General features: G+C 38.3%; 1 protein-coding gene across 1 annotated transcript; it reads left to right on the top strand.

The window, feature by feature from the left end:
- The first annotated feature begins 214 nt into the window (after positions 1-214).
- On the top strand, positions 215-1,171 carry LOC116572707 (olfactory receptor 49-like). The gene has a single exon (XM_032311918.1). The coding sequence runs from the start codon at positions 227-229 to the stop codon at positions 1,169-1,171; it is 945 nt and encodes a 314-aa protein (XP_032167809.1). The 5' UTR covers positions 215-226.
- Positions 1,172-16,327: the final 15,156 nt, after the last annotated feature.

Genomic DNA, 16,327 nt, shown 5'->3' with positions numbered 1-16,327 from the left:
AGTGAAGTTCACGGAGGTCCCTAAAGAAGACCCATCCTTCAGGAGTTAGAACTCAGTATTGAACTAGTACTGAACTCAGGTCCTTCTGATTCAACAACCAGGGCACTAAACCACATTGTTATCTGCCTCTCCACGTTCTTTGATAGGCAAATAACTTAATCATGCTCCTCTAAAACCTTTGTGTTCCCTGATGTAGGTTAAACCAGCAGTGATGTTGTGGAAAGAAATGCCCATGGAAATGAGGAATTGGACAACTGTCCAAGAATTCACCTTGGAGGGGTTTCCTGCCATCCAGCACCTGGGAAAGGTCCTCTTCTTTGTACACCTGCTGGCGTACTTGGCATCCATTGCAGGTAATGTGGTCATAGTTACCGTCACCTGTGCTGACTCCAGGCTCCACACACCTATGTACTTTTTCCTCAGCATCTTTTCCTTCTTGGAGTGTTGTTTCATAAGTGCCGTTATTCCCAAGTTGTTGCTCATCTTTCTCTTAGGCAAACAAACCATTTCCTTTCTGGCCTGTTTCATACAAGCATTTGTCTTTGTATTTGTGGGAGCAACAGGTTTCTTCCTCATAGCAGTGATGTCTCTGGATCGGTATGTGGCCATTTGCAAGCCTCTGCATTACCCGACCATCATGAACCTGAAGACTTGCTTCCTCCTGGTCACTGCCTGCTTGGCTTTGGCCTTCCCTCTCATCACTGGGCTGGTAGTAACAGTTTCCCAGTTATCCTTCTGTGGCCCCGATATTATCCCCCACTTTTTCTGTGACCTTGGCCCCCTGATTCATCTCTCCTGTTCTGACACCAGGTCTATTGAAATGTTGGCTTTTGTCCTCACTTCCTTTATCTTGTTGACATCCCTTATCATAACCACCATTGCATATAGCAACATAGTAGTCACAGTCCTGCGACTCCCATCAGCCAAGGAGAAACAGAAAGCTTTCTCTACCTGCTCCTCTCACCTCATAGTTCTCTCACTGATGTACGGCAGCTGTGTGTTTATATATGTGAAACCAAAGCAAACGAACAGGCTGGAGTCCAACAGGGAAGCTGCCCTTGTGAACACGGTGGTGACCCCACTGCTGAACCCTGTCATCTACACTCTGCGGAACAAGCAGGTCCACCAGGCTCTGAGGGAGACAATGTGCAGAATGAAAATAACAAGATAAAAAATTCACATGCCTTTGGAGTGGAAGGCTTCAGAGAACCATCTGTCTTCATTCTGCCAATTTAGCAGTTCACAGAGTTGTACAGCAGTGTCTCAGGCAACCGTAGCCGATCTACACATCACTAGCAAAATGAAAATCTGTTTTACAAGACACATTTTACATTGATGTGCCTAACAATCTTTCTACATATTGAAGACAATTGATTAATTGTAATACCCTTTACTGAATTTTTATTCTTACATCTGATAAAAATCCTGTGCTTGAAGTTTCTAAATTTTAGTAATATATACATTTTTATTTTACTTCTCTTTAGCTGCAAACACGGCACAACAGAATTAATAATGCGTTAAGAAAGGCATTTAGATAATTAAAATAATAGGAGGTTATATATTGCAATGTGTTTAGGAAGGAAGGAGTGGAAATAGTACAAATGCTTGGCTCCACATTCCCTCCATGCCTAGACAAAGGAAACAATGGTCATAGTACCCTTCAACCTGGAATATATTCGGTTTGTATCAGGTGTGCTCTTCAATTCTATTCTTGCCCCTTAGCTTAGCTATATCTATATGCATCAGTCCCATGCTAGAGAGAAACAGCATTGTTCTCACCCTTAGAGAACCAAACTATAAATAGTGGAATAACCACAGCATCCCACAGCAGACCAATACTCCTAATTCTTAAGTTATTTATTCTAGCTCCATCTCCTCAGATGCATAATGCATACTTACAATTGTTTCATTTCCTAAAACTGTTGCCATAGAATGTGTCTTTATGTAAATGGAAGGAAGCCCTTATTTCATATTTCTGTAATATTTTCCAAAATTCAAGTTCTTAAAATCTAAGTTATTTACTTATCTGCTTCATATTGCTAATGAATTATAAACAAATTGAACACATTTCCTGGTTGAGGGTTTGTGTTGACAACACCGTTGTCAACAGTTAAGATTGTCTTCTGATTGATAACCTATTTTAAAGGCAACATTTCCTTTATCTCAATCCTTAAAATTTGAGTACTTTTCACACCTTTCCAATGGGAATATATTTACTTATTATTCAGAAGAAACATCTCTAAAAAAGATTAAGATAGTTTTTAATGTTGTTTGTCTTTAACCCAAACCCTGAGGTTAGATAATCTTCAATATATTTTATGAAACACATTCTACACCATGATTAGATCCTATTTGGCCTCGATGGTCCTATTACAAAGTTCAGATTTCATCTGATTGACATAAAGAAGTTCTAAACATGTTCTAAAACATGTTCTAAACATGTTCTAAAAAGTCACAGATGATTCACTATACACGCTGCATTAAAAGGAGTTTGGAAAAGATCAGAGTGGGAAAGTGGGTACAGACAATATTATAGAATTAGAAGAAAAAGAATGATGGCTAAGGGAAGTGGCAGTGGGAATGGAATACAAAAGGACCAGAGTAGACACTGAATCATTTGTATTGAACAAGGCTGGTTCTGCCTTCAACTAACTGGTCAATTTCCAAAAACAGGTAAGTCACGTTCTCCATAAGATATCAAGATTGAGCCAATAATCTCTAGGGTCCACATGAAAATACATGGACGTAGTAGTGAGATGCTGCAGGAACATGGAAATAATGTTCCACCCTGAGATTTGAATAACTGAAGAGTGTATGGAAGTGGCTGAGGTTTCATAATGTAGGAATAAATGATGGAATTGTGGTCAAATTTCTGAAAAGAGGGAGTTTCCCCAAGGTTTTAGCCAGGGTTAGATAATTATTTAGTAGACGTAAACTAATTAAATGCACTTTATATTATGTTGAATTCGGCTGTGATTGAAGAGTGAGCTTGACAAACACAACACTGAAGGCCAGAAATCCAAAACTGAGTCTACAAATCCAGGCTGGTCATTACCAGCCAAAGATAGTATCAAGTAAAGGAAAAATTTTCATGTGGAGGTTAATGCACTAGATTCCGATGCTATAAAATGTTTTATTGAGACAAATCCCTAAGCTAATTCTATACTGAAGATACATCCAATCATATTTTTAAGACACTTTGTTGGCATGTGATTAACATATAAAAAGCTATAGATATATAATGTATACAAGTTGATGTGTTTTGAGATAAAAATACATCCTTGAAGCCATCATCAGTATCAATGCCAGGAACCAATCACCTCCAAAAGTTTCTTCCTGGTCCCTTTATTGTCAATCTTTTTTCCTTTGCAGGTAAAAGCACATACTTTTTTTTTTTTAAAGACCTTATTTATTTACTTGGCAGACAGAGATCACAAGCAGACAGAGAGGCAGGCAGAGAGAGAGGCGGAAGCAGGCTCCCCGCTGAGCAAAGAGCCCAATACAGGGCTCGATTCCGGGACCCTGGGACCACGACCCGAGCCAAAGGCAGAGGCCTCAACCCACTGAGCCACCCAGGCGCCCCAAAAGCTTATACTTTAAGATCTAGCCTCTTAAATTTTTATATAGGCAATAAAGCATTGTTAGTCATAGGCTCAATATCACACAGATCTCCAGAATTTATTTATTATTTATAACTGAAACTTGATCAATAATCCCTATTCACCCAGCCCTCAAACCATCATTCTATGGTCTGCTTCTACATATTAGTTTAGATTCCACATAGAAGATCATGCAGTGTTTTTTCTGTTTCCAGCCTTTTCCCATAGAATAATGACCTCCAAGCATATCCACATGGTTGCAAGTGGTATGACCTGCTTCTTTGTAAAGGCTGAATGATATTCCATAACATATACATGACACATTTTATTTATCCATGCCTCTTTACAGAGATTTTTAGGTTATTTCCCCATCTTAGCTATTATAAAAAATTCTACAGTGAACATGGGAGTAGAGATATCCCTTTGACATCCATATTTCAATTACTTTGGATATATACCCAGAGGTGGAATGCTGGATTAATGGAAATCTTATTTTGAAATTTTTCCGGCAAGACTATATTATTTACCAGATTGTTTACACCAATTGACACTTTTTTGTTGTTGTTGTTTGATTCAATATTTTTTTGTGTGGGTATAGTTCTTTTTTTTTTATTTTTTTTTCAGTGTAACAGTATTTATTGTTTTTGCACCATACCCAGTGCTCCATGCAATCCGTGCCCTCCTTAATACCCACCACCTGGCTCCCCCAACTTACCACCCCCCACCCCTTCAAAACCCTCAGAGTCCATAGTCTCTCATGGTTCACATCCCCTACCAATTTTCCTCAACTCCCTTCTCCTCTCCATCTTCCCATTTTACACTTTCATCAAGAGTGTACAAGGATTTCTTTTTCTCCACAACCTTGTTGACACGTCTTTTCTTTTGTGGGTTTTTGGTAATACCCATCCAAATAAACTGTAAAGTGATATCTAATTGCGGTTTTTACTTGTATTTCCCTTAGTAATGTTTGCAATTCCATTAGTGATGGCAAGCATCTTTCAATGTATCTGTTCGTCATTTGCATGTCTTCTTTGGAAAAATGTGTATTTAGTTACTCTGTCCATTTATTCCCACTTTCTTTAAGTGTTTATTTAAATTCCACTTTGTTAACATACAGTGTAATATTGGTTTTAGGTGTACAATTTAGTGGCTCAACACTTATATACAACACCCAGAGCTCATGATGACAAGTGAACTTAATCCCCACCCCCTACTTCATTCATCCCTCCAGCCACATCCCCCCTGGTTACCATCATTTTGTTCTCTATAGTTAAAATGTTATTTCTTGATTTGCTGCTCTCTTTCACTTTACACCCCATGCTCTTTTGTTTTGTCTCTTAAATTCCATGTATGACTGAAATCATGTTATTTGTCTTTCTCTGACTTTTTTCACTCGGCATAATATTCTTAAGCTCCACCTACATTTTGCAAGTGGCAAGATTTCATTCTTTTTGATGGCAGACTAATATTCCATTGTATATATATGCCACATCCTCTTAACTATTCAGCAGTCAATAGATACTTCGGCTCTTTCCATAATTTGGCTATTGTAGATAATCAGCTATAAGTATTGGGATGCATGTATTCCTTCAAATTAGTACTTTTGTATTCTTTAGGTACTAGTAGTGCAATAACTGGATCACAGGGTGGTTCTATTTTTAACTTTTTGAGGAATCTCCAAATTGTTTCCCAGAGTGGTTCACCAGTTTGCATTCCTACGAACAGTGTAAGAGGGTTCCCCTTTCTCCACATCCTCAAAAACACTTGTTGTTTCTTGCATTGTTGATTTTAGCCATTTTGACAGGTGTGAGGTGATATCTCATTGTAGTTTTGATTTGTATTTCCTTAGTGATGAGTGACATTGAGTATCTTTTAATGTGTCTGTTGGCCATCTGTATTTCTTCCTTGGAAAATGTCTTATCACATCTTCTGCCCACTTTTTAATAGGTTATTCATTTTTGGGGTGTGAGATTTTGCGCTTTTTATAAATTTTGGATACTAACCTTTTATCAGATATGTCATTTGCAATTATCTTCTCTCATTACATAGGTTGCTTTAACTTTGATTGTTTCCACCACTGTGGAAATATTGCAAAGCAATATTTACATTTTATGCAATCCATATCTAAATGCCCAACAGTATTTTTCACAGAACTAAATCAAACAATCCTAAAATTTGTATATAGCCGAAAGACCCAAATAGCCAAAGCAACCTTGAAAAAGGAAAATAAAGCTAGAGGCATCATAATTATGGACTTCAAGTTATATCAAATAACTATAGCAGTCAAAACAGTAGAGTAATGGCACAAAAATAGACACATGGATCAATGGAAAAGAATTAAAAACCCAGATGTGAAACCAGAATTACATTACCAATTAGTTTTTACCGAAGAAAAAAAGAATATCTAATGGGAAAAAGATAATCTCTTCCACAAATGTTGGGAAAGCTAGACAGCTATATGCAAAAGAATGAAACTGGATCACTTTCTTACACCACACACAAAAATAAATTCAAAATGGATAAAAGACCTAAATGTGAGACATGAAACCATAAAAATCCTTGAGACAAACACAGGACATAATCTCTTTGACATCAACTAGAGCAATTTCTTATTCAGTATGTTTCCTGAGGCAAGTGAAACAAAATCAAAAATGACTATTGGGACTACATCAAAATACAAAATTCAGGTATGAATAAAAATGAGGGGGGGAAACATATTCTTAAATATAAAGAACAAACTGATAGTTACCAGAGAGTAGGTGTGTGAGGGGATGGATTATATAGGAGATGGGGATTAAGGAGTACACTGGTGATGAGCACTGGGCGTTGCATGTAAGTGTTTAATCAAAAATTGTACACCTGAAACTAATATTACATTATATGTTAACTGACTAGAATTTAAAGAAAAACTGGGGAAAAAAAGTGTGTCCCTGGTAAACAACCAAGGTCTACACACATTCCAAGCATGTGGAAAGTTTTGGGAACCCACTGAAAATAAATAGATAGATAGATAGATAGATAGATAGATGATAGATAGATAAAATGGAACACTCATTATCCCCATTACCATTTTGTTTATATAGCTGCACCTGCCCTCATTAATAGTTCAATAATTCTTGGATGATGGAGGGTCTTTCAAATCAATTTCTGTTTTAGGGACTCTTTGTTTTATCTCAATAGTGTAAGTTTGTTGTTGGCCCTAAACTTATCAATTTTCTATGTCCATCTGAAAATATTCAGCCAAATACTGGTGAAATCCCAGATCTACAATTACTCATACAATTTTCTGGTCAGTTCCCTATTTCAGATTTTAGCCATTTATACAAAGAGAGGACAAGGATCCTTCCATGTCAGCCTGGAGTCCCCAAAAGAAATCAAAAGATTCTTGAAGCAGAATTCTAGATTCTTCTCTAGAGTGGATTTTTTTGGTTGTTTTTTTTATAAATGTCGCTATTCAAAAATAGCCCTACTTTTCTTTTCTTACTGTTTCTGGGCCTTGGTAGGTGTTTTCCATGACAGAATTTTAAAAATCTTTTTAACTTTCCCACATGATAGTTTTCAATAAATTTTGTCTTTATCTGAGAAAAATGAAGTGGCCAGTAAAAGACTAATACAATTCAATGTCACATAGCAATGCTTTGGTTTTTCTGTGGCTTTGGAAGTCTTCTATTATGGCTCTAATATGACTTTGCTTACATGCATCTTCCACTGATTGACCTAAAAATCTGAAGTGAGGAAGGACCCATTAAAGCAATAGTCTTCTGAGTAAGTAGTAAAGGAAAGTAGTCTAAGTTGTGAAATCACAGTAGGTAGAACATAAGAAGACACTGTGGGCCAGTGTATGGTGATATGAATAGATTATTCCTAACTTTAGGTTTTCCCAGAGAATTTTTGAGGAAGGCCGAAATGGAGTCAAAATTTTATTTTGAGCTCTCAGCATACCAATTCAAATACTGCCTTCTGAATACCTGGGATGTTTCCTTCTTTCCAGAAGTTACTCCAAAATGCTTTGTCTTTGCCATTTGAAAAGTTCTCCATAATGATCTTTGCAATTCTAAATCATGCTTAGTAAACTTGTGCTATTTTAGAATTTAAGTACAAGAATTATGATTATAGTGAGAATACATATGAGTTCTGATTGAAGAAAGTTTGATGTAGGCAGAGAGAAAATCATTGTGGCATACACACACACACACACACACACACAATAGAGCAAGTCTCAATAGTTAACATCTATGAGTCGTTATGAAATTCTGTGTCAGTCTTTTTTTTTTAATTAATTTTTTATTTTTTATAGACATATATTTTTATCCCCAGGGGTACAGGTCTGTGAATCACCAGGTTTACACACTTCACAGCACTCACCAAAGCACATACCCTCCCCAATGTCCATAATCCCACTCCCTTCTCCCAAACCCCCTCCCCCCAGCAACCCTCAGTTTGTTTTGTGAGATTAAGAGTCACTTATGGTTTGTCTCCCTCCCAATCCCATCTTGTTTCATTGATTCTTCTCCTACCCACTTAAGCCCCCATGTTGCATCACCACTTCCTCATATCAGGGAGATCATATGATAGTTGTCTTTCTCCGCTTGACTTATTTCGCTAAGCATGATACGCTCTAGTTCCATCCATATTGTCGCAAATGGCAAGATTTCATTTCTTTTGATGGCTGCATAGTATTCCATTGTGTGTATATACCACTTCTTCTTGATCCATTCATCTGTTGATGGACATCTAGGTTATTTCCATAGTTTGGCTATTGTGGACATTGCTGCTATAAACATTCGGGTGCATGTGCCCCTTTGGATCACTACGTTTGTATCCTTAGGGTAAATACCCAATAGTGCAATTGCTGGGTCATAGGGCAGTTCTATTTTCAACATTTTGAGGAACCTCCATGCTGTTTTCCAGAGTGGCTGCACCAGCTTGCATTCCCACCAACAGTGTAGGAGGGTTCCCCTTTCTCCGCATCCTCGCCAGCATCTGTCATTTCCTGACTTGTTGATTTTAGCCATTCTGACTGGTGTGAGGTGATATCTCATTGTGGTTTTGATTTGTATTTCCCTGATGCCGAGTGATATGGAGCACTTTTTCATGTGTCTGTTGGCCATCTGGATGTCTTCTTTGCAGAAATGTCTGTTCATGTCCTCTGCCCATTTCTTGATTGGATTCTTTGTTCTTTGGGTGTTGAGTTTCCTAAGTTCTTTATAGATTCTGGACACTAGTCCTTTATCTGATATGTCGTTTGCAAATATCTTCTCCCATTCTGTCAGTTGCCTTTTGATTTTGTTAACTGTTTCCTTTGCTGTGAAAAAGCTTTTGATCTTGATGAAATCCCAATAGTTCATTTTTGCCCATGCTTCCCTTGCCTTTGGCGTTGTTCCTAGGAAGATGTTGCTGCGGCAGAGGTCGAAGAGGTTGTTGCCTGTGTTCTCCTCAAGGATTTTGATGGATTCCTTTCGCACATTGAGGTCCTTCATCCATTTTGAGTCTATTTTTGTGTGTGGTGTAAGGAAATGGCCCAATTTCATTTTTCTGCATGTGGCTGTCCAATTTTCCCAGCACCATTTATTGAAGAGGCTGTCTTTTTTCCATTGGACATTCTTTCCTGCTTTGTCGAAGATTAGTTGACTGTAGAGTTGAGGGTCTATTTCTGGGCTCTCTATTCTGTTCCATTGATCTATGTGTCTGTTTTTGTGTCAGTACCATGCTGTCTTGATGACGACAGCTTTGTAATAGAGCTTGAAGTCTGGAATTGTGATGCCACCAACGTTGGCTTTCTTTTTCAATATCCCGTTGGCTATTCGAGGTCTTTTCTGGTTCCATATAAATTTTAGCATTATTTGTTCCATTTCTTTGAAAAAGATGGATGGTACTTTGATAGGAATTGCATTAAATGTGTAGATTGCTTTAGGTAGCATAGACATTTTCACAATATTTATTCTTCCAATCCAGGAACATGGAACATTTTTCCATTTCTTTGTGTCTTCCTCAATTTCTTTCATGAGTACTTTATAGTTTTCTGAGTATAGATTCTATGTCTCTTTGGTTAGGTTTATTCCTAGGTATCTTATGGTTTTGGGTGCAATTGTAAATGGGATTGACTCCTTAATTTCTCTTTCTTCTGTCTTGCTGCTGGTGTAGAGAAATGCAACTGATTTCTGTGCATTGATTTTATATCCTGACACTTTACTGAATTCCTGTATAAGTTCTAGCAGTTTTGGAGTGGAATCTTTTGGGTTTTCCACATATAGTATCATATCATCTGCGAAGAGTGATAATTTGACTTCTTCTTTGCCGATTTGGATGCCTTTAATTTCCTTTTGTTGTCTGATTGCTGAGGCTAGGACCTCTAGTACTATGTTGAATAGCAGTGGTGATAATGGACATCCCTGCCGTGTTCCTGACCTTAGCGGAAAAGCTTTCAGTTTTTCTCCATTGAGAATGATATTTGCGGTGGGTTCTTCCTAGATGGCTTTGATGATATTGAGGTATGTGCCCTCTATCCCTACACTTTGAAGAGTTTTGATCAGGAAGGGATGCTGTACTTTGTCAAATGCTTTTTCAGCATCCATTGAGAGTATCATATGGTTCTTGTTCTTTCTTTTATTGATGTGTTGTATCACATTGACTGATTTGCAGATGTTGAACCAACCTTGCAGCCCTGGAATAAATCCCACTTGGTCGTGGTGAATAATCTTTTTAATGTACTGTTGAATCCTATTGGCTAGTATTTTGTTGAGTATTTTCGCATCTGTGTTCATCAAGGATATCGGTCTATAGCTCTCTTTTTTGGTGGGATCCTTGTCTGGTTTTGGGATCAAGGTGATGCTGGCCTCATAAAATGAGTTTGGAAGTTTTCCTTCCATTTCTATTTTTTGGAACAGTTTCAGGAGAATAAGAATTAGTTCTTCTTTAAATGTTTGGTAGAATTCCCCCAGGAAGCCGTCTGGCCCTGGGCTTTTGTTTGTTTGGAGATTTTTAATGACTGTTTCAATCTCCTTACTAGTTATGGGTCTGTTCAGGCTTTCTATTTCTTCCTGGTTCAGTTGTGGTAGTTTATATGTTTCTAGGAATGCATCCATTTCTTCCAGATTGTCAAATTTATTGGCGTAGAGTTGCTCATAGTATGTTCTTATAATAGTTTGTATTTCTTTGGTGTTAGTTGTGATCTCTCCTCTTTCATTCATGATTTTATTTATTTGGGTCCTTTCTCTTTTCTTTTTGATAAGTCGGGCCAGGGGTTTATCAATTTTATTAATTCTTTCAAAGAACCAGCTCCTAGTTTCGTTGATTTGTTATATTGTTTTTTTGGTTTCTATTTCATTGATTTCTGCTCTGATCTTTATGATTTCTCTTCTCCTGCTGGGCTTAGGGTTTCTTTCTTGTTCTTTCTCCAGCTCCTTTAGGTGTAGGGTTAGGTTGTGTACCTGAGACCTTTCTTATTCTTGAGAAAGGCTTGTACCGCTATATATTTTCCTCTCAGGACTGCCTTTGTTGTGTCCCACAGATTTTGAACCGTTGTATTTTCATTATCATTTGTTTCCATGATTTTTTTCAATTCTTCTTTAATTTCCCGGTTGACCCATTCATTCTTTAGAAGGATGCTGCTTAGTCTCCATGTATTTGGGTTCTTTCCAAACTTCCTTTTGTGGTTGAGTTCTAGCTTTAGAGCATTGTGGTCTGAAAATATGCAGGGAATGATGCCAATCTTTTGATACCGGTTGAGTCCTGATTTAGGACCGAGGATGTGATCTATTCTGGAGAATGTTCCATGTGCACTAGAGAAGAATGTGTATTCTGTTGCTTTGGGATGAAATATTCTGAATATATCTGTGATGTCCATCTGGTCCAGTGTGTCGTTTAAGGCCTTCATTTCCTTGCTGATCTTTTGCTTGGATGATCTGTCCATTTCAGTGAGGGGAGTGTTAAAGTCCCCTACTATTATTGTATTATTGTTGATGTGTTTCTTTGATTTTGTTATTAATTGGTTTATATAGTTGGCTGCTCCCACGTTGGGGGCATAGATATTTAAAATTGTTAAATCTTCTTGTTGGACAGACCCTTTGAGTATGATATAGTGTCCTTCCTCATCTCTTATTATAGTCTTTGGCTTAAAATCTAATTGATCTGATATAAGGATTGCCACTCCTGCTTTCTTCTGATGTCCATTAGCATGGTAAATTCTTTTCCACCCCCTCACTTTAAATCTGGAGGTGTCTTCGAGCTTAAAATGAGTTTCTTGGAGGCAACATATAGATGGGTTTTGTTTTTTTATCCATTCTGATACCCTGTGTCTTTTGACAGGGGCATTTAGCCCATTAACATTCAGGGTAACTATTGAGAGATATGAATTTAGTGCCATTGTATTGCCTGTAAGGTGACTGTTACTGTATATGGTCTCTGTTCCTTTCTGATCTACCACTTGTAGGCTCTCTCTTTGCTTAGAGGACCGCTTTCAATATTTCCTGTAGAGCTGGATTGGTGTTTGCAAATTCTTTCAGTTTTTGTTTGTCCTGGAAGCTTTTAATCTCTCCTTCTATTTTCAATGATAGCCTAGCTGGATATAGTATTCTTGGCTGCATGTTTTTCTCGTTTAGTGCTCTGAAAATATCATGCCAGCTCTTTCTGGCCTGCCAGGTCTCTGTGGATAAGTCAGCTGCCAATCTAATATTTTTACCATTGTATGTTACAGACTTCTTTTCCCGGGCTGCTTTCAGGATTTTCTCTTTGTCACTGAGACTTGTAAATTTTACTATTAGGTGACGGGGTGTGGGCCTATTCTTATTGATTTTGAGGGGCATTCTCTGAACCTCCTGAATTTTGATGCTTGTTCCCTTTGCCATATTGGGGAAATTATCCCCATTAATTCTCTCCAGTATACCTTCTGCTCCCCTCTCTCTTTCTTCTTCTTCTGGAATCCCAATTATTCTAATGTTGTTTCATCTTATGGTGTCACTTATCTCTTGAATTCTCCCCTCGTGGTCCAGTAGCTGTTTGTCCCTCTTTTGCTCAGCTTCTTTATTCTCTGTCATTTGGTCTTCTATATCACTAATTCTTTCTTCTGCCTCATTTATCCTAGCAGTGAGAGCCTCCTTTTTTGATTGCACCTCATTAATAGCTTTTTTGATTTCAACTTGGTTAGATTTTAGTTCTCTTATTTCTCTAGAAAGGGCTTTTATATCTCTCGAGAGGGTTTCTCTAATATCTTCCATGCCTTTTTCGAGCCCGGCTAGAACCTTGAGAATTGTCATTCTGAACTCTAGATCTGACATATTACCAATGTCTGTATTGATTAGGTCCCTAGCCTTCGGTACTGCCTCTTGTTCTTTTATTTGTGTTGAATTTTTCCTTCTTGTCATTTTGTCCAGATAAGAGTATATGAAGGGGCAAGTAAAATACTAAAAGGGTGGCAACAACCCCAGGAAAAAATGCTTTTACCAAATTAGAAGAGATCCAAAATCATGAGCGGGGAGAAAGGGGATAAAAAGAGGTTCAAAAAGGAAGAAAGAAAAAAAAAAAGAAAAAAGAATAAAAAAAGAAAAGAAAAGAATTAAAAAAAAAGAAAACGCCTAAGAAAAATGTAAAAAAGAAAAAATATATATATTAGATAAACTAGTAAAAAATCGTTCAAAAAGAAAAAGGTAACAGTTTAAAAAAAAAAAATTTTACCTGAAGGCGAGAAAAAAAAAAAAAAAATAAAAAAGAAAAAAAATTAAATTAACTGCAAGACTAAAAAAAAAATCACAGGGAAAAAGCCATGAGTTCCGTGCTTGGCTTTCTCCTCCTCTGGAATTCTGCTGCTCTCCTTGGTATTGAAATCGCACTCCTTGGTAGGTGAACTTGGTCTCGGCTGGATTTCTTGTTGATCTTCTGGGGGAGGGGCCTGTTGTAGTGATTCTCAAGTGTCTTTGCCCCAGGCGGAATTACACCGCCCTTACCCGGGGCCGGGGTGAGTAATCCGCTCGGGTTTGCTTTCAGGAGCTTTTGTTCCCTTAGTGCTTTCCGCTTTCCGTAGAGTTCCAGAGGATGGGAATACAAATGGCGGCCTCCTGGTCTCCGGCCCGGAGGAGCCGAGAGCCCAGGGCCGCACTCCTGAGTGCTCCCTCAGAGAACAGCGCCCAGTTACTCCCTTCTGCCTGACCTCCGGCCGCGCTCCGAGCTCACCGAGCCTGCGACCGGTTCAAGGTAACGCCGAGCTGTGAGCTTACTGTTGGCTCTGTCTCTGTAGCCGGCTTTCCCGTACCAATATCCGCAAGGTCTGCGACACTCAGACACCCCCGATCCTTCTGTGACCCTGCGGGACCTGAGGCCACGCTGAACCCGCGTGGGCTCGCCCCGGTTTGCCTCTGGAGCGATGTCCCTCAGCGGAACAGACTTTTAAAAGTCCTGATTTTGTGCGCCGTGCTCCGCCGCTTGCCGGGAGCCGGCCCCTCCCCCCGGGGTCTATCTTCCCGTCGCTTTGGATTCACTTCTCCGCCGGTCCTACCTTTCAGAAAGTGGTTGTTTTTCTGTTTCTAGAATTGCTGTTCTTCTTCTCTTCGATCTGCCAATGGATTTTCAGGTGTTTGCAATCTTTAGATAAGCTATCTAGCTGATCTCCGGCTAGCTGAAGCAGTCTCAGCCTGCTACTTCTCCGCCATCTTGACTCCTCCCTGTGTCAGTCTTTTGATAATAAAACTACATAGTTAATAGCCTAGTAATCATTAGATCTGGGGCAGGAAAACTAAAAACGAAGACCTCCTATGTTAAAGTGCTTTCTCTTCTAAACAGAGAAGACAGGACCTTCTCATTGAGCATTTTTTAGAGAAAATGTTATTCCAAAATAATTATTCCAAAAATAAACAAAAACAAATCTGGCCTAAGAGCATGTGTATTAGTTCCAAAAGTCAGTTTAATGGCAATAAAATCTCTACCAATGCCCTATCCTTAAAAAGTTTCCTTCTTAACATTGAAGCTATGGTCAGACAAAATAGACCAAAAAAAAAGGGGGGGGGAATAATTTCAGAACTTCATTAATAACAGTGAGAGGAAATGACAGTATAGAAAGGCAGTACTTCTCCTAGAAGAACAGTTTCTATCACAAATTCCTATCTATTTAGAATTTTCAAAAACTAAGTAATCAAATAAAGCATGTGGGAGTGCATGAGGACTTAGTCCTAGGAAAACAAAATAAAGGCAGCTAGATTCAGTGGTAGAAACTCTATTAAAGAGTTGAAAGCTTCAGATGCAATGAAGACATTCATCAATCATGATGGGGCTGAAATGGCCCATGTCAACCCAGAAAAAGAACCAGAGCTCTTTGGAAAATGGCTGATTACAATGTTGCTGCAAGAAAAAACACAATGGGGATGACTGGGTGGCTCAGTCCTCAAGCATCTGTCTTTGGCTCAGGTCATGATCCCAGGGTCCTGGGATCAAGCCCCGGGTCTGGCTGCCTGCTCAGTGGGAAATCTGCTTCCCCCTCTCTCACTCTCCCTGGTTGTGTTCCTTCTCTCGCTGTGTCTCTGTCAAACAAATAAATAAATATAATCAAAAAAAGAAAGACAGAAAGAAAGAACAAATGAACACAATGAGCTTGGAACTCCTTTTGATGTTAGCAGGTGTCCCCAGAATAATGTAGACATGTCAAAAGGCATAGGAGTTTACTTGAAAGGGAACCCAGTGACCACATATGGAACAATTTGAGCAATACATAAACAGTGATATTAACAGACATAGACCATTACACAAAACAATTACTCTTGGTCCATCCATGCTGATATGGGTAAAGAATTGAATAAATACTGGTTGTTACACAGAACTATTGAATCATTGAACATTATATCAAAAATCAATGATGTACTATATCATGGCTAATTAAATTTAAATAAAATTAGAAAGTAAAAGTAAAAAAAAAATGGAATAAATAAATAAGGGCAGAAGGAAAACCACTTCCTTAGAGTAGAATTCTACGTGTAGATGGAATGATGGAAATAGGACCTCTCAATTTGAAAAATACCATGGTAATAACTGTTTCAGATAGGAATCATCACTGGATAATAAGTGAGTGGGCAAAAGTATGAGGATGGGTATTTACATAGTCCCAAAGCATCATTCAATAAGATATCAATTACCATGGGAAAAATAGTAACTTTACCAATGTTAAGCAGACACCACTTTAACCAAGTGATTATGTGTAATGGACAGTAAACTACAACCACCAATAATAAGATATGGTGACATCATATCCCTGAGAAAGGCACAATATCTTTTCTATAGTATTTTTGACAAAATTGCACAAGCTAACTTTAATCAGAAAAACCCACGTTAAGCATCATTGTATAGAATAAACAGCATCTTCAGGAGTATCAAAGCCACGAAAGGCAAAGAAATATGGGAGAAACTATCCCAGATCGGAGAGGGTCTAAGAAACAGGAAACTATGCACAGATGCATCATATGTCCTGGATTGGATCTTGGACTAGACAAAGGACATTCAGTAGGACAACTGACAACTTATGAATAAGATCTACAAATTAAATGTTCATTTCCCAGTTTTGATCATTGCTCTTTGGTTATATGGTTATATTGGAGGATATTGTATGAAGGGTGTATGAGAATTCCCTGTGTTCAGTTTGCAACATTTTTTGTTAAGTCTGGAGTTATCGCAAAGTGAAGAGTTAAATAGAAAGTTTAAGAGAAAAAAAGCAGGTTTTAAAATTAATGTAATCAGGGGTGCCTGGGTAG

This window comes from Mustela erminea, chromosome 14 (assembly GCF_009829155.1).
Source record: "Mustela erminea isolate mMusErm1 chromosome 14, mMusErm1.Pri, whole genome shotgun sequence".
Taxonomy (NCBI): Eukaryota; Metazoa; Chordata; class Mammalia; order Carnivora; family Mustelidae; genus Mustela; species Mustela erminea.
Note: the sequence above shows the minus strand (reverse complement) of the source record. Positions and strands in the feature narration are given on the sequence as shown.

Excerpts from the sequence above, each read along its gene's own strand:
- LOC116572707 (XM_032311918.1), top strand. The coding sequence starts at position 227 with ATGCCCATGGAAATGAGGAATTGGACAACTGTCCAAGAATTCACCTTG.